Below are 22633 nucleotides of genomic sequence, written 5' to 3'. Positions count from 1 at the left end.
TCAACCACATTGGTTAGAGGCTTCAGAGCCATTCTACCGCACTAGCATGCTAAACACTCCACCATGAAGGCCGGAAGGGAGAGGAGATTTTAATGAATGTGATGAAATCAGTTTAACTTAACCTGGTTAATTCTCTCACTTACACTCATCACAAATAGTTAATGCCTTTACATACTTGGTTATTTCTCTCATTTACACTTATCACAAATAGTTAATGCCTTTACATACTTTGTTATGTCTCTCACTTACACTTATCACAAATAGTTAATGCCTTTACATACTTGGTTATTTCTCTCATTTACACTCATCACAAATAGTAAATGCCTTTAAATACTTGGTTATTTCTCTCACTTACACTTATCACAAATAGTTAATGCCTTTACATACTTGGTTATTTCTCTCAGTTACACTCATCACAAATAGTTAATGCCTTTACATACTTTGTTATTTCTCTCACTTACACTTATCACAAAAAGTTAATGCCTTTACATACTTGGTTATTTCTCTCACTTACACTCATCACAAATAGTAAATGCCTTTACATACTTGGTTATTTCTCTCATTTACACTTATCACAAATAGTTAATGCCTTTACACACTTGGTTATTTCTCCCACTTACACTCATCACAAATAGTTGATGCTTTTACATACTTTTATCCGGAGTCTAAACATTTTGAAACTTGGAACATATATAAGATAATAAAAGGAAGTGTTAAACAAAAATAGTCTGAATTTGTTGCACACATTGTGACAGGTAGTTTTCCCTGCATGGTGTCTCATTTGGATGACTGACAATATCACTTCATAAAACTATCAAGGTCTTCCTGGTTATGTGAACCCGAGCACTTTGCTACAGTAGTATTCAATTCAACTTGTTCACCTTATGACCTCTACATGGTACCATCTCTCTGACGAAGAGCTGCCTCCAGTCGTGTCCTCCAAGGGCTCAGGGTGGATAACTCTGCCTGGACCTCCCCCAACATTCCAGCTGAATTGAACCTTGCCGTTCTTAAGCTCCACGGCCAGATACTCCTGTGAACAAATTGTATATGTAACTAGCCGAGAAAATAGTTGTCTGACCAACTGACAGACATTAAAATGGGTTCAGTCAAGATCTTGTTTAAAAGGGAAGAGTAAAGCAAACATATATTCGAACCTTTGAGGTAGCTTGGAGTATTACAAGAGTTTCAGAACCTTAAGATTTGCCCAGCATGGCAGAGTGATTGACAGGCATATATAATCTGAAGCAATGTAACTTGCACTTAATAGGCTTCTGCTCTGATGGTAGGAGGAAAAGGTGAAAAGTTTTATAAATGTGAAAACAGTTCTGTAGATACAGTTTTATGGCGGAATAAATTACAGACGAAGACAATACCATGTACAGTCATAATATCACTCGCAGTAAAAGAGCAATAGTTTGGATGTGAGCTACTTACATTGGGAGAGTTCTGTACCAGGAGTAGCAGCATGTCCTGCCCTGTACTGTTGGTGTGGAAGTTGAAGGAGATGGTATTGGTGGTCCCAGCATGATCTGGGGCCCGGTATGACCTCACACAGCTCCCTGATGCTGACAAAGAGGCTTTAACCTGGCAAGACAAAGAGATACATAACACTCTACAAGACAAAGAGATACATAACACTCTACAAGACAAAGAGATACATAACACTCTACAAGACAAAGAGATATATAACACTCTACAAGACAGAGATATACATAACACTCTACAAGACAAAGAGATACATAACACTCTACAAGACAAAGAGATACATAACATTGTACATAATGAATATCTCACTGCTTTCTTCTCAGTTTTGTCAGAATATCATATAAAAGTTGAATGATAGCACCACTAAAAATGTTTAATACTGACCTTGTCAAGTGTGTGAATGGATAATAAAACCGTAATGTCTAAACCCTAAATATTCCACAAATTTGATTACAAACATAACATTGGCATATCAAAGGAATGCTTTCTGATCTGGACAAGTGATTTTATCATTTCTGTGAAGTAGATATGTGACCATATCTGATCAACATATTTTTGTTAGGCCTTCTTGAAAAAATGAATTATTTTTTCAAACTGCACCTAAATTAATACTGTCTTAAGAAATATTGTTTAGGAATTACAGTATTTATGTTCTTTGAACACAAAGATAGACAATAGATCAACAAGATGAACCTAGCATGCAAATTTCCTGTGCCACGGTCTTACACAAAATGTTCATGTTAACTTAAAATAACAATTTTCAAGACAAAATAAAACTGTTTAAGATTTTGTGGCTTGGTAAAACATTTTCTCACATGTTTCAAGTCTGCACAATTAATTAAAATTTCTTCTGCTTACATTATTTGCTTCTGCCCTTGCCAGTTTGATCTTGTCCTTCAGGGCCAGTATTTTATTAGACAGGTTTGATTTCAGTCTGGTGATGTTGTCCAGTTTCGTGTTCAGCCAGTTGGTCAGGTTTTCTATCCTCAGGATATGGTCATGGGAACTCTCCACTGAAATTATACAAATTAACAAATGTGCATTTCTATGGTTATCAAGTGAGAACACGGAAAGAGTAAATATGGTTTCCCATTGGTATCTCCTGGTTGAACATCCGAATAATGCTGGGATATTTGTGGCGCTACTTGACATGCAATATTGCTGAAGACACCATTCACATGCGAGACATCCCACCAAACATTGAGCCTGTTATTTTTTCTTGAACAATAAGTGCCAGAGGTGTGAGGTGGCAGAACTCCTCACAGTGTATGTGAAAATCCATTACTGCACTAAGTATCTAAACGGGAGTAATTATGAAAACAATTGCCCAAGTGTACTTAACTTATGTATGCACAAGTTTAGATGATAGGGAGTGAGTGAGTGAGTGAGTGCTTGGGGTTAAATGTCGTACTTGACAATTTTTCAGTCATGTAACTTATAACTGGAATCCTTATGATGTATGTAATGGGCCTCCTTGTTGCAGGACGGATATCCACCGCTCTTTTATCTAGTGATGCTTCACTGAGACGACTTACTGAAGGCAAGTAAGCTGCCCTGCTCGAGCCATAATGCTTATACGGGGTCAACCAGTCGTTGCACTATCCCCTTTATGCTGTACACCAAGCGAGGAAGTTACAGCTTCCTCTTTGAAAGTCTTAGGTGTGACTCGACCCAGGATTGATCCTGGATCTACCGAAGTGTATGCTCTACCAACTGTGCTATCCAGGCAGGTAGATGATAGGGAAGATGTATGCTAAGTTTCATGAAGATAGGTTCAGAACTGTAGAAAGTGTTGCCTGGACAAAATCTGAATACATGGAAAAGTGCTATTATACACCTACATGGTGTCCTACATGGTGGTAATTATGACAATAATTAATGGCCACTGGCCATCAAACTTAAAGAGCTACTCCAGTGTTAAGACCTGTATGACTTAAAAGCAGGGTAAAATGATAAGGATGGAGATAATCTGAATTGGTTTTATAAACTATAAAAAAATTGCATTGTAGTAAAACCGCTGTTGTTAGTTTTGGAGGATAATATGGAAACAAAAGCTTCAAAGTTTGCCTGGTGTGACATCATGCAAGAACACTTGGCGTCGCCCATCGCTGACGTACTAGCGTCAAATGATGTCACACTTTCAAACACGCATGATGTCACTCCGGCATGAATGCCATACTCGATGTCATATCTGTCTGATTCATCGTCACATAAGGAATGAATTTTACTCAAACTCCCGAAGATTTTGTTCTTGAGGACTCTTACACTTACTGGCGCTAGACGGTGTTATTCATTGTAAACATTTCTGAACCGTGGTGTTAGCTCTGTCCTATAAGGTATTCGTCATACACTTTTTTCTACTTCTGCCTGCTTTCTCTTAGGACTGAAGAAGCACTTTAAAGATGCGAAAGTCAGATGATACGAAGGGGCCTCCGTGGTTCAATTGGTTAGCGCGCTAGCGCAGCGTAATGACCCAGGAGTCTCTCACCAATGCGGTCGCTGTGAGTTCAAGTCCAGCTCATGCTGGCTTCCTCTCTGGCCGTACATGGGACGGTCTGTCAGCAACCTGCGGATGGTCATGGGTTTCCCCCGGGATGCGCCCGATTTCCACCCACCATAATGCTGGCCGCCGTCGTATAAGTGAAATATTCTTGAGTACGGTGTAAAACACCAGTCAGATAAATAAATAAATCAGATGATACGCAATGTATGCTAAGTTTAAATTTGGGAGGAGTTGCATGGACAAACAGACATACAAGGTATACATACCAGTATACCCCTCGCCCCATTAACTTCACTGAGGGGTATATATATTGGGCACAGGTATGTAGGACAAAAACCATGTCCAGTTATCCTCCACCAACAAACTATCATATTTATGAAATATTCTTCAGTGCTGTGTGAAATATGCATAACCTTACCTGTTTGGTTGATATAGCCCAGCTTCTCAAGGACAGTTTTAGGATGCACTGTTAACAGGAATGGGATGAGCTCCTGGTAAACCTTAGCGGCTTTAGCGTCAGCTCTGATGGCGGTGAAGTTTGCTGATTGTATCACAGCCAAGATTCGCTCATCTAATTCCTTAACCTTCTCGGGAAAACCTAAGACACAAACAAGATATACATGGCTGAGTGAATAACAGATGTGCAATGCTATCAGACTTGGTTTTGATGGCCAAAATTATGTCATTTGTAATTTTTCAAACTTTTAAACGTGAAGCCGTTTGTACATAATTTTGATGTAAAAAACCAGCACATCATATAACTGTAAATTTTCACCAGATTTCTGCTCTAATGGTTGACACAAGTAGTATAATAGTAAAGCCAAATATACAGCATGCCATGAATGGAGATGATAAACGTGAGAGTTTCACAGCCAACTCACCTTGTCCCAGCTTGTCCTTCTGTCCCTCTATCAGCCTCATCTCCTCCTCCGATGAGTTCAGCTGCCTCCCCACCGGAACCAGGTCCTCAGTTACGTCCCCCAGGCGATCCTGCAGGCCTGGGATAAACACACAAATGATCATTTCTTAAACTGCTCTCTGAAGTATTCAACTAGTCAAGGCGAAATTTCAGCCTCATCCTAAAACATGTACATAACAAATGCACCTTTAAATTTATTTACTTATTTGATTGTTGTATAACAACAGATTCAAGAAGTTTTTCACCACTACGATGGCAGCTAGATTTATGGATGGTTGAAAGTGCCACAAGCCCTCCTGATGAACTTTCTCAAGTGTTACAGAAGTCTTATTGGTGGACAGCGACGGGTCTCCACCAAACTTCATGTGAGATCACACAAAACATCTTAGTTTACTATTACAAACAGTAAAACAAAGTTGCAACAGTCACAGAAAAATATTTTCAAGCTGACAGCCTAGTAGAATGACAATGATAGAAAGAAAAGCAAACAAATAGTATTTTTAAAATGACATATACATCTCAAAAGTGACATAACGAGGAAAGCTCCCCGTCTACAAAAGTCTGACCCAAGACACTTACACCTTTGTTCTTTTCTGTACAAAGGTGTCACTGTTTCTATATAAACTGCGGATGGTTGTGGGTTTCCCGTTTTCCCGGTTTCCACCCACCATAATGCTGGCCGCCGTTATGAGTGAAATATTCTTGAGTACAGCATAAAACACCAATGAAATAAATAAATAAATATAGTCATGCTAGTAAAACAAAAAATATGTAGTTAACAAGTACTGCAGCACATTTACTGTGCTGTAATGTAACAAAGTGGAACTTTGGAAATGTTAAGAGATCATGCCCATATCCTTGTTTAACCTGATATTCCTTTCACAATTTCTCTTTCCTCTTCTGTCAACTCTTCACTTCGTCTCACTGATTCCTCCACCTCTCTTTGTAAACTCTTGTTCTTTGCCTGTTTAAAAAAACAATCTTAACTTAAATAAACAATTTTACCTTTGTTTTGGAAATGACAATTTTTTTATTTCAAACTCTTCTGTTCCAGCATGTTCTGAAGTGCACAGATTACACGAGTGATTGAGTGACTTGTATTGAACACTGAGTTCGTAAGTATTACTTAATGTAATGACTGTCAATGTCATGGATACAGGAAACCAGAGTGCCTGGAATAAACCACTGACCACTTGTTAAGTCACTAATGATATTTTTCCCATGTGTCCCATAGATTCCCACCGGCAGAGCAAGTTCAACGTTTCATAATGCCAACACACTCTGTGTTTAATAGACAATACCTTAGTGAGCCTTTTTGGTAGCTGACCATGTGTGAGAACATAGTGATACAGTCAAAACATGGAAATGAGTATTTGAGTTTTGAAAAAAAAAAAGATGTCGACAAAGTTATGAAATTTTGTGCGATTGCAATATCTTCAATACCAATATATGGTATTGTTTAAAACTTAAGTAATATGACATATTATGAAATAATAGAATTCAATTAGAATTTAGGCAGGAAAGGAAATATTTTAACAACATTTATAACACAATAAATTTTAAATTTGTGTTACCATGGAAAGGCTATGTTCAGACTCCTCTACTGCTTTGTTAGCAGCTTCCCGAGCATTCTCCACAGCCAGGACGATGTTTTTGTAAACTCCCGCAGCCTGGAGAGGGTCAGCTGCCTCTGCTCTGGTCCCTGAAAATGTCCTGTGGGGAGAAAAAAAAAAAGCATGAAAATATCTCTGATGAGGCTAATCTACAGAAACGTTACATACTAAATCAAGAATGCATCTTGTTCGCCCTAAAACTGGGCTAAAAGGATAACGGAGCATTCAAGAACTGCCAACAACTGGAAAAGACATTAATAATCAGGTATTACAAATAAATACATGTATGCCTATGTTCAGGATTAATAAAATTCAAATTGGGTCAGGCATGGCCATATAGTTCTGCAGACAGCATGCAGGAAATGTACTTAATATCCATCAATGTTCAGTTTTTGTTTGACTGTTCAGATTTTAATCCAATAATTGTACATCACAAGCAGAAAACTTCATCAATAGCTTGTCAAAAGTCGGTGGTTTTACCCTAAGGATCCCTGTTTCCTTCACCCATAAACCTGACTGCCTTCGTATAGGTGACAAATTCCTTAATATGCCATTGAACAATAGTCAAACAAATAAATCCAATATTCGAAAAAAAAAAGTGTTTCCAGATATGGATCGAACTTTTCAGCATGACTATCAAACAGGTGGGTCACCCCACAGCAAGCTACAGTTTCCAGCCCACATCCAGACAGCAGTTTCCAGTGCACATCTAGACAGCAGTTTCCAGCGCACATCCACAAAGCAGTTTCGAACACACATCCAAGCAACAGTTTCCAGCACATTTCCAGCACACATTAAGGCAGCTGTTTCCAGCACACATCCAGGCAGCAGTTTCCAGCACACATCCAGGCAGCAGTTTCGATCACACATCCAGACAGCAGTTTTGAGCACACACCCAAGCAGCAGTTTCGAGCACACATCCACACAGCAGTTTCGAGCACACATCCACACAGCAGTTTCAAGTGCACATCAGTACATATGTACAGAACAAGTAAAATATATATGTAATCAAAAAGCACATGACGATTTACACAACAATGCAGATTCAAAGCATAATTCAATTAAATTTTAATCCCTTAGGTGAAATTATTTCCACATTTTCAACATGATACTGTATAAGTCTATGTACAGTTTTAGGTGTAACACAGGTTCACCTAATTTGCGGACATTGTGTGTGACTGCCAATGACGTTGTGTTGACTGCTACAATTACTTCTTGGTAGCCACGAACTTAGCCAGCGATCTGTCCAACCGTCCTCTGAGAGAGCAATCCTTGCAAGCAAGCAGGGAAAGAATACTGCAGATGGGTTAAAGTGGGCTAGCCATGAGGGTTTGTTTTGTTCCACAGTAAAGAAATCTTCATCATGTGCACTCGAGACATCTATCTCATGGTCATGCTACAATGATAATATGATAATAGAACATAGTTATCACGTTACCTGTTGAGAGTTTGGGCGAGTTCCAGGAGACGATAAGCATGCTCCCACGACTGATTCACCAGCTGATGGGAACGCTCCAGTTCTGTACTGATTACCTCCCCTTTCACATCCAACTGGTCAGAGGCTGTACGCAATATGTCTAGTTTCTTCTCAGACGACTGAAAAGGAAAGAAAGAATTAACACTAAATGAAGGCTTCATAAGCCTAATATTTTTGGATCTGTTCTACTCTCAGCTTTATATAGTAAACATGGCTATTTAATTCAGCCTTCTAAAGCTGATACACTGTTCTGTGTGTTTGGGTTTAACATCTCCCTTCAACAATACCACATCAAACAAAATAGTACCAAGATTACCAATTATCAAAGTCTTACATGTATGTATCACTCCACTCAAGATTAAACCTTACAAAACAGCTTTATACAATATAAAAAGACTACGGCATAGGAATGAAACCAGAGAAGTGCTGAGAGTGTGATAGCGCAGCAAAAGATCACGCCTAACCAATGAAATATGGCCTCTTGTCAATTTACCTCAGTTAGGGTTTTAGTCTCACTGTTCCTATAAATGCTTAAACCGTAGCAAATTACGAGGCAGATACTCTATTCGCTACTCCATTGTAGATATAGTGTTCTGCTGATATTAAATATGTGTCAATATACTAGCTTCTACTAGTGGTGAAAGAAGAGGTTTCAGTTCTGAAAAAAATTTCCTCAGTAAAAAAAACTTAAATTCTTAAAAACTAGCTTCTACTACTGTGTCTGCCTGCAACTTGCGGATGATCGTGGGTTTCCCCCAGGCACTGACCGGTTTCCTCCCACCATAATGCTGGTCACCATCGTATAAGTGAAATATTCTTGAGTATGGTGTAAAACATCAATCAAATAAATAAATAAATCAGGTTTCAGTTCCACAGTAAATACAAATTTGATTCAAAATTTCTCACACACTGTAGTTAAATTCACCATACACAGGAATGAATGATAACTTTCAAAGTCAAAAGAAGTTTACCTCCAAATCGACAACTGCTTCAGCCACCAGTCTTTCTCCTTCGTTCTTGTAAAACTTGCTGTCATCAAAGAGTGTATTCACATCAGTCAAATTTCCCTCAAGCTGTGAATGTATTCTCTGAAACAAATGACATGCTGTAAGTTTGAAACACAAACAATTGATTTACTTATTTGATTTATTTATTTGATCGGTTTTTTACGTTGTACTCAAGAATATTTTACATATACTGCGGCGGCCAGTATTGTGTTGGGAGGAAACAATATAATTGATTCAAATTAGGGTGTTGCCAAATATGAACTTACAAATTTTTACCTTAGCCGATTATCAAAATATATTTGTGAGTGGTAAACCGATTGACTCCAGAAAAAAATTTCAAACAATTATGTAAATACATTTATTTAAAATCTTATTTTAATTTAAGATCATGAATGGCAAGCCAGTAAACAATGAAAATCAGAGGTCATCAGTACCTCAATTTCACTTACTCCACCATATCCACAACCTCTCTTACCTTAGTTTTATTGTAGACTATTCCACTATCTAAGTTCAGGTCGTCTGCAGCCAATCGGCCATAAGCTGACTCATTTAACAGGGTTTGCAGGTTATTCAGTTGATCACGTAGCTGTTTCAAGGAAGACTCCAGAGCAGAAATATTAAATTCACTCTTTTCTAATCCTTTGGCATTCATCAGTGTGTCTTTAGCTAATCTGCAAGGTAAGGGACAGAGTTTAAAGTACCCTAACAAACTTAGAGTCCAAAATTAGTCATAACAATAACCAGGGTTCAAAGAGTAGTGAACTGAGAAAAATCCAGACCATCAAAAAAGTCTCAATATCGTAACAAAATAGTAACAAATATATCCCAAATATAAAATAAAAGTAGACAGTAGGATTTGAACCACAATCTCAGGATCGGCTTGACTCCCAACATCATGCTGTTGTTCAGTCAGCAAGAATAATGATCTACCTCCCTGGTCCCATTCTCCCCGTCTTACCCCATCTCTTTGTTTGCTGCCTTGTCATACACCTTAAATGTCTTGTTCAGTATCAGTGAGAGGAGGCTGCGAGCTTGAGGGAGAGCTGCAGTCAGATTCAAGCCTGAGCCGTTCAGTAACAGCTTTTCCACCAGGCCATCCAAACTCTGAATATCACCTATAACAACACACAAGAACAAATGTAGGATAATGTAACAGTTTAGAGTAATGACTGAAGCAAATGTAGGGATTATGTAACAGTTTAAAGTAATGACTGATACAAATGTAGTGATAATGTAACAGTTTAGAGTAATGACTGATACAAATGTAGGGATAATGTAACAGTTTGGGCTAATGACAGGTGTAAATGTGGTGATAATGTAACAGTTCTGGGCTAATGGCAGGAACAAATGTAGGGATAATGCAATGGTTAGGGCTAATGAGGAATACAAATGTAGCAATAATGTAACTGTTTGGGATAATGACAGGTACTAATGCAGCAATAATGTAACAGTTTAGGGTACTGATAGGTACAAATGTAGGGATAATGCCACAATTTGGGCTAATGACAGGTACAAATGTAGCAATACTATAACAGTTCAGGGTAATGACAGGTAAAAATGCATTGACAGTGTAGCAGTTTTGATTTAACGCATATCATAAGGATTAACCTAATATCTCATAAATATTGCCATTTCTTTCTCAATGTGTGTAGGTCTCTGAGTACTATGAAAGGAATGGATTTTAAGTACGACGTTAAACGAGGTGATATTTTATATATTTATATCTTTCTTATATTTCATCCAAATTAATGCAACAAACAAGCAGAACAACAAAAACAGTCTTTTCCACTGCTGTTTCAGAAGAGGTTGATTTCAACAGATCAGTATCAAGGCACATTGCAATGATTTACATATATCACAAATGACAAAAGTTGATGAAAATGCACTAAGAAATAAAACAATCTATTTATTTAATTGGTGTTTTACGCCCTACTCAAGAATATTTCACTTATACGACGGTGACCAGCATTATGGTGGACAGAAACCGGGCAAAGCTTGGAGGAAACCTACAACCACCCGCAGGTTTCTGTCAGACCTTCCCACATACAGCCGAAGAGGAAGCCAGCATGAGCAGGACTTGAACTTACTGCGACCTCATTGGTGAGAAGCTCCTGGGTTGAAAACAAAACACCGGTGCTATAATGAAGGTTATCAAATGCAAATGAGGTGATTTGTTTAGAGTAACTGATCACATGTGCACACCTACCCTGTAACTGGACAAGCAGCTCGGTGACAGCAGACTGGGTGTTAGTGGCTTCAGTTATCAGCAGGGCACTGTTGTTACTATCTTGGGCACCCTGCTTTATAGCATCTTCAGCCTGCAACAATTACACCACAAAAATTTTAAACATACTTTTTCAATATTTCATCCATTTTCCTGTAAATGTTCTTTTCCCAATTAGTTATCCATGGAAAAATATGTCTGCCCATTTCCAACTCAGGGTTATCTCCCCTTAATTGTGCACCAAGAACATTTGATCATTTGACTTATTTATGTATTTGATTGGTGTTTATGCTGAGTGTCAAAACTAAGTTATAAAGCCTCCATCCCAAATAAACATGAATTGTGGGGGGTGGGGGGAGGGGGGGACAGACTGCATACTCCACAAGCTCAAAAATCTTACCCAAACTAGCAGAGCTGTCACATTATCCTCTGCGTCTTTTATAAGGTCAGTCAAGGGGAACAACTCCGCCATCTCAGCAGCAGCCAACTTCACCTGACAACATTACATGAAAAAATCCAAGTTTTACCTCCAAAAATTCATATTTTCTGACATTTATTTGCTTCTAAAAATATCCTTTTTTGATCTTGTCATTTAACGTTGTCCATCTACTTAACAAGGGGACATGAGTGCAAGTTATCAACTTTTTGAGCTATTTTGAATTTACACTTGTTTTCACTAGTAGTGCTTATCCATCTAAATACCAGTCAGTCATAATGTACCTTCACTGGAATATCACAGCACAACAAATATAAACATCCTACTAGAAAGTATAAACATTCTGCATTTTACCATGGTAAATATAGTGACAGAGATCTAACCTGTAAATCTCTGGTGATGTTCAGGATATGCTCTGCTCTGAGAAATGGGGGTGGGAGATCAGTCAGGTTGACCTTCAGGACTTCAGCCAGGGAGACATCCAGTAGGTCTGACTCGGCCATCAGTATACCTGTGCAGCCCTCATCACAAGCTACAAGGGGACAATTTATTTTATTTATTTGTTTGATTAGTGTTATTCCGAATCCTAGTTCAACAAGCACTCAATTTATCATTACATGCATGCAAGAACAATTTGAATGTGAGGTGGTGAGAGGATAACACTTGTTCTCCATGTATGTATAAATTTAATACAGCAAAGTTTTCCCCAGGGTGAACAATATCATTTAATCAGTTGAATGAAGTCTTTAAAAGCACATTTGAAACTAAATTTGATCAATATTTGTAAGTATACTTAATAGAAAAAAAAAGACAAAGAAATAAAATTAATACAAAACAACACATAAATAAATATAGTTTAATATTAAATGCCAGCAATGCAGACAAGATGCAAATTGTAAAGTCTTATTCAGGACAATTGCTCAGGAAAAGCTATATCGACTGCATGATGATGTATTTTTATTTTCCACCTTGGCTCAGCTACATTTCTTTTTGCCACTTCATGTTGTGTATTTTGGCTTGGAAAAAAGGCGTATCAATGGCAAAATGTATGTATTATATGCTACATAAAAACCTACGTTTACATCGGCCACCAATGAGAGCGTGCCTAGGTCTACATTGATCACATGACCTTCCACTGAGGCCAGGCCGACAGCGACACTGTCCTGAGACGGGATCACATGTCCGACTCAGAGCGCCATCAATGTTACAAGTACATGGATGACATCGGTCACCTTCCACTGTTGGGTCACCATAGAAACCAGGAAGGCACCTACAATGAACATCACAGATTTCAGACTGTCTCCAATACATGGGATGTTAACAGTATGCATATTAAAACCTTCAGCTCTCAGTGTGGAGATACTCTTCTGAGATTAATTGCAAGTAAATACAAACTATTCAAAACCAATTCAAAAATCAAATTACATTTTATTTTAAAATATGACAACAGTGTCTTCATGTGTATGTATCAAGCTGGGCCAAATGCAGTAACATTTACAGTGCTGCTTCAGTGAAAAACCATGTTGGAGAAACCAGTCCCATTTTACTAACACCTCATGCCAAGTGTCAACTAATGAACCAAGCGTACAAATTCAGCAGTAATATGACTAACCTGGCTCACCACTCATTTAGAAGGCTTGATAATGAACAGCTCAATGAAATTATCACGTATAAATAACGAAAGTTTTTCTGTACCTTTCCTAAGGCATCATCACATATTTTAGTCAGTCTAATCTAACTTTTGCCAGTCTAAGATTGTTCAACAGATCTCTACATAAGCTATGCTAGGGGCATACTTATGATTTTAACTACCTTACTGATGTGTATCACAATTTCCATAGTTTTGTTAACATTACCGTTCACAGTGTTGACCCGTAGTTCCCTCAGAGCAATTGTTACAGACATAATCTTCTCCATAACTATAACATGTCGGGCTAAAGCTGAAAGAAAAAATTATTAAAAACTCTAAATTCCAAAATTATTTAAAAGATGTCCCACATTTCAGATAGGACTTGGACATAAAAAACTGAAATTAATATGATAAAATCAGAAAGATACTCTTAAAAGAAAATTTATAAACCTCCTTGCACCCTCCCTTCACTCCTCTAAAAAATAGAAATGATAAAAACAAAACAAAAAAAGAAGATATGTTACTGTTTTCTGATACATTTGATATTAATAAACAAGTCAGTTGCATAGCTTTATAATAAATATTTCAGAGTAGATGTAAAGTTTTAAACACTAAAATCTTACTTGTTTGAGTTCATCTTCAGTGGACAGGCACACCTCTCACAGAAATTTGGCTGATTCCGCGGCCCATTGTCATAGTAACCAGATTCACAATTTTCACAATGTGCACCAGTGGTATGATGTGAACATGACTGAAATGATGTATGATGGAACTGGATATATGGAATTTCACTGTTAAACACTGGTAATTGAAAGTAACAGAAGTCACGAATTGCATGCATCTATGAGTGGTTATATAGTGATGATGTACTACCTTTTCGCATATCAAAGAACAACTTTTAGTGCAATTTATGCATATTTATGATTACATTTTGGAGACACAACTACATTGCTTGGATTGGTCAATTTGAGGGCTTCACAAAAAGTATACTTTTATCAGCCTACACAGAATAATGCCTTCGGAATACATGTATGCTTAAAGAAACATCTTGCAAACATGAGAAAAAGTTGAAAAATTACAGTAGACAGAATGGAAATCATTCTAATATTTATAATCTGTACTGTGGCAGAATATTTACCAAAAAACCAAAAAAACAAATGCTTCCTCTACAATCAACTACACTGGTCACCAATGTAATTAAGCTCTATAAACCCTTTTCTACAATGATCCCATGGAGCCTCCAAAATAATCACTGTTGATCACTAAAATAATCCCTGTTAATCCCTAAAATAATCACTGTTAATCCCCAAAATAACCACTGTAGATCTCCAAATTTTGCCCATCAAAAATAACCATGGTTGACCTCAAAATATCAACTAACCAAAGATGACCTCCAAATTTTGCCCTGATGAAAATAATTACAACTTTATTCCACTTGATTACCTGACAACCCCCTGAGTACGGATCACAATGGTGACTGTGGTTGTTACATTCACACAGCCTCATCCCCAGGGTGATGTTAGATAGGTTTGACCAGTCTACAGAATCCTGGGAAGAGTCTCTGTAAAAACCTGAACCTGGAAGCTGACAATTAAAAAACACACAGGTTTTTAAAATCTTAGTACACAGACACCTCACAAAAGTAGCTATATATTTTTCCAATTTGACTGGACTAGTGAGCTTGCATGTTTTAATCTTGCTTGCAATGTTTTATGTACACTATAATCCTGACCATGTCATTATAAGTCAAATATTCTTAATACACATATGTAAATAACATCCATTACTTCTACGTTAGCATCATGTTTCTTGTAGTAGGATGATGGATAGGTTTTTATATATTCTTGTCTCATGCAGCTATGATATTCCTCATGTGGCCTAATCTTTCTTGAACAAGTAATTCTTGCAACACACATTCACCCAAATGTCATATTTGATTCAGGAAGATCTATTTATTTTATTTATTTATTTGATTGGTGTTTTACGCCGTACTCAAGAATACTTCACTTATACGATGGCGGCCAGCATTATGGTGGGTGGAAACCGTGCAGAGCCCCACAACCATCCACAGGGTGCTGACAGACATTCCCACATACGCAGGAAGATCTATGAAGCAGAGCTTTGAAAATAAATTTGTATCACAATGGCTTTTTTCCCCTCCATATGTTGATGAAGTCCAAGGCACTGCTACATATTCTGTTTTAATATTTGTACAAACACCGTTACCTGGAATACCAATCTTACCTGACAAGAGGAGCCACTGTATAAGGCTGGACATTGACAGAGCTCAATGCCAAGGGCAGATAACCCAGCACTCATGTCTTCAGTTGCTATCTCCAGGGACAACCCTAAGAGCCTGTATCAAGGTGAGCTGCATTATTGTTTCATTTCCAGGAAAAATAGAACGCGTGTCCTTTTTTTCAGGAATATTTTCTGATACATAGGTAAAACCCCAGGTTTAGTCAACATTACCTTAACATCATAATTTTTAAGACTCGACTGCATCTTAAAATAATACCATGCCATGCTTTAAATGCCTTGCCACTAAAAGCACAGTTGTCTAATGACCTTGAAAAGATAGGTGAAAGTTAATGAAAATAAAAAAATTTTTCGGCATGACAAGGTACATCTCTGATGAAAATTGCTTAAATAGTTCAAAAGTCTGCCCCAAAATATAACATAATTAAACGATCAAAGATCAGTCAAAAAAAGCAAACAAAAAACAAAAAAAAAAAAAAACTCACTTTTAGGCCAATACTTCAAGGTCAATTTTGTTCGAGGTGTAAAAACTGAGAAGAGAATTTAGCACGGTACTTACTGGACATAATAGTTGTAGGCTGAGGGAGCCGCTAGGATGTATACATCCTCCAGGTCAGAGAGAACCGCCATCAACATGGGTCTGCTTACAGACTGGCTTGGCTGCCCCTCCATTACCCAGTACTCCTGCAACATTGGGAAATATCCAATTGTGTAAAATGTTGCCTGTATTATTTACATGATTGGAGTTTTGTGCCATCTTCAAGAGTATTTGAAAAGTATAATGGCAGGCAGCATTAAGGTGAAAGGAAATCGGACAGAGTTCACAGGAAACACAATATCATCAGCAAGTTGCTGGCAGACCTTTCCACGTACAACTGGAGAGAACTCGAGACGATTGCACGGCTGCTGGGTGACTTTACTTAGTATCAATCAGATAAAAGATCTGTCACTGGCAAGTCAATAGCTCACCATCAGTACACCTGTGGTGTCCCCTTTAACACAGCATTAGAAATCAATCCTCTGCAGAAAGTGTAGATGAGTTGACTGAGCGTTTTACAGGAATGGTGAGCAGCCAACATTCAACATCCAGGCCACTACTATTCCATGGGCTAGCCAGTGGCATACCACTGGCAGGACTAGAAGCACACTAAAAGGAAGTTTCCCAAATGTTTCATTTGGTTAATTTACTTTAGTTTATGTTTCCCTTAAGATATGAAAAGAATTACCGAAGAAAATATTAAATATCTTCTGAAAAACTATAGGTTCAATACCCCAGTTGGAAATACATCTTCAAAGCAAAACAATCGGCTTTTTCATTTTGTTTTTGTTTGATGTTTTATTCTTATAACTACCATATGTGCAAACAGCCTGTCATTTTCAACATGCAAATTAACTTTCTTCAAAGAATTTTTTTTCAGTTTTTTGTCAAACCTTACTGAAGTCACCATACAAGAACCTACCTCAGAAAAGACCACCTGCACCAAATTCTCCACATTAGGTAGTAACCTGAGATCACCGCGTGCTCCAACACTATCCCACGACCTCTCAGCACCGCTGTGACTTCTGAGAAGGTGGCTGTATCCTCGGCCCAATCAGCTGACCCGTCAACCTCTGACACAGGAGCATGGAACAGCAGGCGGTACTCCAGGTGACCACGGTACGATAGTACCTAAAGCGTATCAAAAAACATTTTTGCTTACAAGTCACAGTCGTTTCTTTATCTCTAGCTAGTCCGTCATCCTTTTTCATCACTCACAAACCCACAGCTGTCATAATATGTACATGAAAATGAAATATTCGTGGATATGTGTAAAACAAACACCAATTATTCACAAAAAAAAATAAATAAACATATCAATCCGTCTAAAATCAAAAAAAAATTCAAATTGTGGTACATGATGAATATGTCCTTACTGACATAACTCCTGAGGACAGGAAAAAAAATACCAAAATATTACCTTTTTGGTAACAACAACATTTCTGTTTTACATGCAAATTAACAGGACACCCACTGGATATCGCATATATTTATTTAGGAGTAACATTTTAAGTAACATCTACCGTATATACTACGATATATTTCCCAGGCTCACATCCACAAGACTTTGTAAATGAGCTTTTTGAAACTTTTCTTATAAATCACATCGCCTTATGACTCTATAAAACAGAGAACATCTTTTACGAAAAAAGTTATGAGAAATATGGCTTTCAAAGTTTTGTGAAAGCCGCCCAAAACATGTGAATATGGCACATGTGAAAGCCGCCCAAAACATGTGAATATGGCACATGTGAAAACAGTGGTGTGAATACCTTATCCCCAGTGAAGTTACGTGGGAGAGACCAGTACAATGGTTCTAGAATTTCAGTCGGAGGGACACTGACATCATACACCCCTTGTGGGATAACATTGTAGCCGTGGCTCTGCATCACAGGGTGAGGGGATCGCCCGTTCAGGTTCACCTTTGCGTCTTTTCCGTACACCTGACGACACAGGACAAAGGATCACTCATAAAAACTGGTGACAAGTCTGAAAATATCTTTAAATGTCTTGTATGTGGAAATTCGAAAATTATTCGTGCAGAATGGGTAGAATGCAGAAATTCAAAGGTCAGTTACCCAAAGGGCACCCATTTGTGACCAATAAGTAAAATTAAAATTTAAATTAAAATCAAGTAAAGAACCGAATTTGGTAATAGTATAATGAATTTTAAAGCACACACTTAGTCGTTATGAAGCACTGTTTGTACAGCCTCACTTGATGGTAATCCAGCGAGATGGGAAGTCACCACTTCTAGCCCAACCACTCTAGCAACTGAGCTATCCAGCCAGATAGGAACAACTCGCTTGTTACAGTCTAATTATATGCAGTGAATGATTTTTCACAAAGACACACAGCATTTATAGTACAATTTACTCAAAATGACTTGGTGTGTAAGTAGATACAATTTTCAACAGTGATGTATTGAGACCAGTGAAAGTACTGGCTCAAGTGAGTTTTGAACTCACAACTTAGGGTGTCTGGCCTCACTGCTCTATCCACTGAACTATCCAGCCAGAAGGGAATGGCTCGCTTGATACAGTCTACAGTTATATAAACAAATGCATGAAACATCACATCACATTTCACAGTAGTTTGTGGGTTTGTTTTTAATATTTAAATTTGATTTTTCACCTTTTTCCAGAAGTAAAGTGCCTGAGAACACTGGTCTGTCTTCCCAAAGCAGAAGCATTTAGAACAGCCATTTACATTCTCTGCTAGTAGACCAAAGTGACCAGCTCTACATTGGTTGCATCTTCTGCCTTCCACATTTTGCTAAAGAACACAAAATTATTAATAATTAATAACTAATTTAATACATGATATACAGGATGAAAGAAATTCATACAATTAAATTCATAAATACAAAACATGTTTGTGGGGCTTTGGTGACCATAACCATGTTGTGGCCACTTGGGCAGTCTAACATTTGTGTCTTCCACCAAAACTGTGTACATATAATTTGTCATGTGGAAAAGTTTGTTGATAACTTGCCAGGGCAATCCAGTTTTCTCCACTCATAAAGCTGACCAACAAGTGAAAAAATTTTCAGTATTTTCTCCAGCAAGAAATCCCTTAATTCTTTCAAATTCAAACCATCACTCATAATTAAACCTTTTCAGTCATCTCAGTCTTGTCCATATATATTGGCTTTGCTGTATCACAGAAAAAAAAAATATATGGTGGTCAATAAGTCTTACCTTACACAGACAGGCCCCTGTCTGGTCACACTGACAAGCACCTGACCCATCACACTGTGTGGGCAATGTTCCATTCTGGTTACACAAACATGAGCGACAGCTTGGGAAACCATAGTAACCAAACTGACAGCGGTCACAGTTCTGTCCAGTATAGTCCTCCTTACAGAGACACTGACCAGTGAGCTGGTCACACTGGCTGTTCACGGATCCAGATTTATGGCAATCACACCGCTGAAAAAAACAAAACAAAATGTAAATTCAGGAACCAGTTAATTCAAAGAAATATTGAAATTTAAACCAGGCTTAAGTATTAAACTCAGTCCAAAACTAATAAGCAATACCATTTTTTTAATCCAGACTAATATTAATACTGGGCTTAACTGCAAATATGCTTTTGAACAACAGCCCAGGGTTAATACACTTCAAAGGAAATAACCAAACCTAGAAGAATCAGATCTACATAAGTTTGGCAAAGTTTTCATATATGATTACAAAGGAAGCTAGGTAAGTACGTAATTTAACTTAAGGATAATCTAACACCTGGGATTGAAGACATCCATACTTATGAAATTCTCATCATGTCTTGAAATTGAAAAAAAAACAGTAATTATTTTATACCATTGCACATATTGACTTTTACAGAGTATGGTTACAAACACATGTGTGTGGTACTTCAGGTATTCTTAGAAATAATAAACCAGTTATGAAACCTTGTTGAAAAAAATTTTTCCACAAAGGAATGTTCTTATATTCTGATGTTTACCTTGCACCCCTTGACAGGATGTAGCCCCCAGGTATTACTGACACAGCTCTGACACTGCTCTCCCTCTGTGTTCTCTGGGCACACACAGTTACCAGTGTCAGGGTCACACACATGGTGCTTAGACTTACACGGCTGGCAGGCTGAGAGTGAAACAATCAAGAGAGGGGAAAAAAATGCAGTAAAGGCTGATTTGGTAGAAATATATCAAACATCATAAAAAGCTAATTTCCCTTCTTCTAGTGCATAAAAAAATCCTTCATTTCCTGTTGCTGGGCCAAACTGATAGACAAACGATGAGAAAGATTACATGTAACATGGGGTTATAGATGAAAGGAGAATAACACCATGCAAGGGACATGGAATGATAGAAAATGGTGAATGAACAAAAAAGAATTCAATTAACACAAGGTGGTAGACAACGAAGAATAAAACACAAAGAATGCAACTGACATGGGGTGATAAACAATGGAGAATAAATAGCAAACATTATACATGCAATTGAAACACTGTGATAGACAATGGAGAATACACATGTAAGAACATAGTTGAAAAGGTGTGATAGACAATGAAGAATACACAAAGAAAGCAATAACCGCAGGATATATTGAATGATTATTGCATGATAGACAATTGAGAATTATTGACAAATAAAGCAACACACACGGGGTGATACCCCATGGAGAATAAAGAAGAAAGAATGCAATAGACGTGGGTTGATAGACAATGGAGGACAAAGAAGGAAGAATGCAATAGACCTAGGTTGACAGACAATGGAGAATAAAGAACACAGGATGTAGAGTACTGCTGGTTCCTAACAATATATCTGGAACGGATATGGGTTAGAACTTCAACGTAGGAAGGGCGGAATATTGCTCATATCATACGCCGATCATATGGCCGAGATGCCCATACCATCCACGCATGCTGGGCGTAGGATCTGCGTATGAAGGGCATAGGATCCGCGTATGAAGGGCATAGGATCCGCATATGAAGGGCATAGGATCCGCGTATGAAGGGCATAGGATCCGACCATTATCCTTGTAGGGTTTTACCACATACACTAACATTCATATATGAACTCATCTAACATGTAACAAATGCCACCTTGTTCAACACCAACCTTGTTTGTTCTCTCTGAATAACAAAAATAGTCATAAACGCTCTAATTCCTGGCATGGTTACTAATTCGCACATTATCATGATAATAAGCGCATGAAGTTTGCAGACTGTTTCTGCAATTATTCGATAAATTCAAAAACCATAACCTACATGCACCAATAACTGACTTTTCTGAGGAAGTCAATTTAAGTGCTAAATACAGTGTAAAGCTAAAACGGAACTTACACATGATAACTTAGGCACCACAAATGGTTAATTTATAATATTAGGACAGCTTTTGGCCAGAGCTTACATCATCTTCTGCTGTTCAGGAATGCGGTTACGATTTTACATTTCCACTGACACTAATATACTTCGTCGAGAAACTGGAAAATGAAACACAAAAGTCGTGCTTTGCACAAGCTCACGTTTTTTACTGGCTTGGATAAGTGAAAGTTAAACGAATCATAGACCATTCACTAATACTTTTCTCGTCACCAGGCTTGTTTGCCAGGTAAGCAAACTGAAGATACATTATGTCATATTTATAGCTAGTGTGTAGGCAAAAGGCCCGAGTGCCTTAATGCGATTTGGACCAGACTACATGTATTGGCTGATAAAGATCCACATAAGATGCGATCAGAATGATGCCAACATCTACGCATGGGCTGCCCATCATGATCTGCATAGTATTCATCCCACGTCCGGTCAAGATGCACCCAGGATTGGGCGGTACTGTGATTAACACAGGGTGCGAAGTTCAAGACTGCCACTGACATTAGGCAATAAACAATGGATTTATTGATTTTTTTATCTGATTGCTGTTTTATGCCGTACTCAAGAATATTTCACTTATACGACGGCGGCCAGCATTATGGTGGGAGGAAACTGGGCAGAGCCCGGCGGAAACCCACAACCAAATATACAATGGAGAACAAACAGCAAACAATGTAACTGACATAGAGAATACAACAATTAACCCAGGGTGAAAGAAAGGAAGATTGAAATAGACAATGTGTTATTGTGACAATGGAGAACAAACAATAGGGAGCATAATTGACATGGTGTGATAGCTAGACAATGGAGACTACACAGGACAGTGTGATAGACAATGGAGACTAAACAACACCACTTGGTGATAGACAACAGGTAAATACAAGGAATGCAATGGACATAGGATGACAGACAATGGAGATAAACAACAAAGAATGCACTGGACATAGGATGGCAGACAATGGAGAATAAACAACGAAGAATGCACTGGACATGAGATGGCAGACAATGGAGAATAAACAACAAAGAATGCAATGGACACAGGATGGCAGACAATGGAGAATAAACAACAAAGAATGCAATGGACATGGGATGGCAGACAATGGAGAATAAACAACAAAGAATGCAATGGACATGGGATCGCAGACAATGGAGGATAAACAACAAAGAATGCAATGGACCTGGGATGACAGACAATGGCGAAT

General features: G+C 38.0%; 1 protein-coding gene across 1 annotated transcript in view; it reads right to left on the bottom strand.

Annotated features, from left to right (window-relative positions):
• LOC135470790 (laminin subunit alpha-2-like) overlaps positions 1 to 22633 on the bottom strand; it is a 108259-nt gene that overhangs the window by 20354 nt on the left and 65272 nt on the right. The window contains exons 23-45 of the mRNA XM_064749833.1: positions 20058 to 20197; positions 19295 to 19525; positions 18729 to 18869; positions 16116 to 16240; positions 15542 to 15653; positions 14741 to 14881; positions 13921 to 14048; positions 13524 to 13607; positions 12744 to 12937; positions 12051 to 12199; positions 11632 to 11724; positions 11214 to 11325; positions 9966 to 10122; positions 9483 to 9678; positions 8972 to 9088; positions 7962 to 8119; positions 6485 to 6623; positions 5778 to 5874; positions 4873 to 4989; positions 4410 to 4589; positions 2347 to 2501; positions 1438 to 1587; positions 882 to 1033 (exon numbers count right to left, since the gene is read on the bottom strand). Of these exons, the coding sequence (XP_064605903.1) occupies positions 882 to 1033; positions 1438 to 1587; positions 2347 to 2501; positions 4410 to 4589; positions 4873 to 4989; positions 5778 to 5874; positions 6485 to 6623; positions 7962 to 8119; positions 8972 to 9088; positions 9483 to 9678; positions 9966 to 10122; positions 11214 to 11325; positions 11632 to 11724; positions 12051 to 12199; positions 12744 to 12937; positions 13524 to 13607; positions 13921 to 14048; positions 14741 to 14881; positions 15542 to 15653; positions 16116 to 16240; positions 18729 to 18869; positions 19295 to 19525; positions 20058 to 20197 (3268 nt within the window). The remainder of the gene's footprint in view (positions 1 to 881; positions 1034 to 1437; positions 1588 to 2346; positions 2502 to 4409; positions 4590 to 4872; positions 4990 to 5777; positions 5875 to 6484; positions 6624 to 7961; positions 8120 to 8971; positions 9089 to 9482; positions 9679 to 9965; positions 10123 to 11213; positions 11326 to 11631; positions 11725 to 12050; positions 12200 to 12743; positions 12938 to 13523; positions 13608 to 13920; positions 14049 to 14740; positions 14882 to 15541; positions 15654 to 16115; positions 16241 to 18728; positions 18870 to 19294; positions 19526 to 20057; positions 20198 to 22633) is intronic.

The sequence above is a fragment of the Liolophura sinensis genome, chromosome 7 (genome assembly GCF_032854445.1).
Source record: "Liolophura sinensis isolate JHLJ2023 chromosome 7, CUHK_Ljap_v2, whole genome shotgun sequence".
Classification (NCBI taxonomy): Eukaryota; Metazoa; Mollusca; class Polyplacophora; order Chitonida; family Chitonidae; genus Liolophura; species Liolophura sinensis.
Note: the sequence above shows the minus strand (reverse complement) of the source record. Positions and strands in the feature narration are given on the sequence as shown.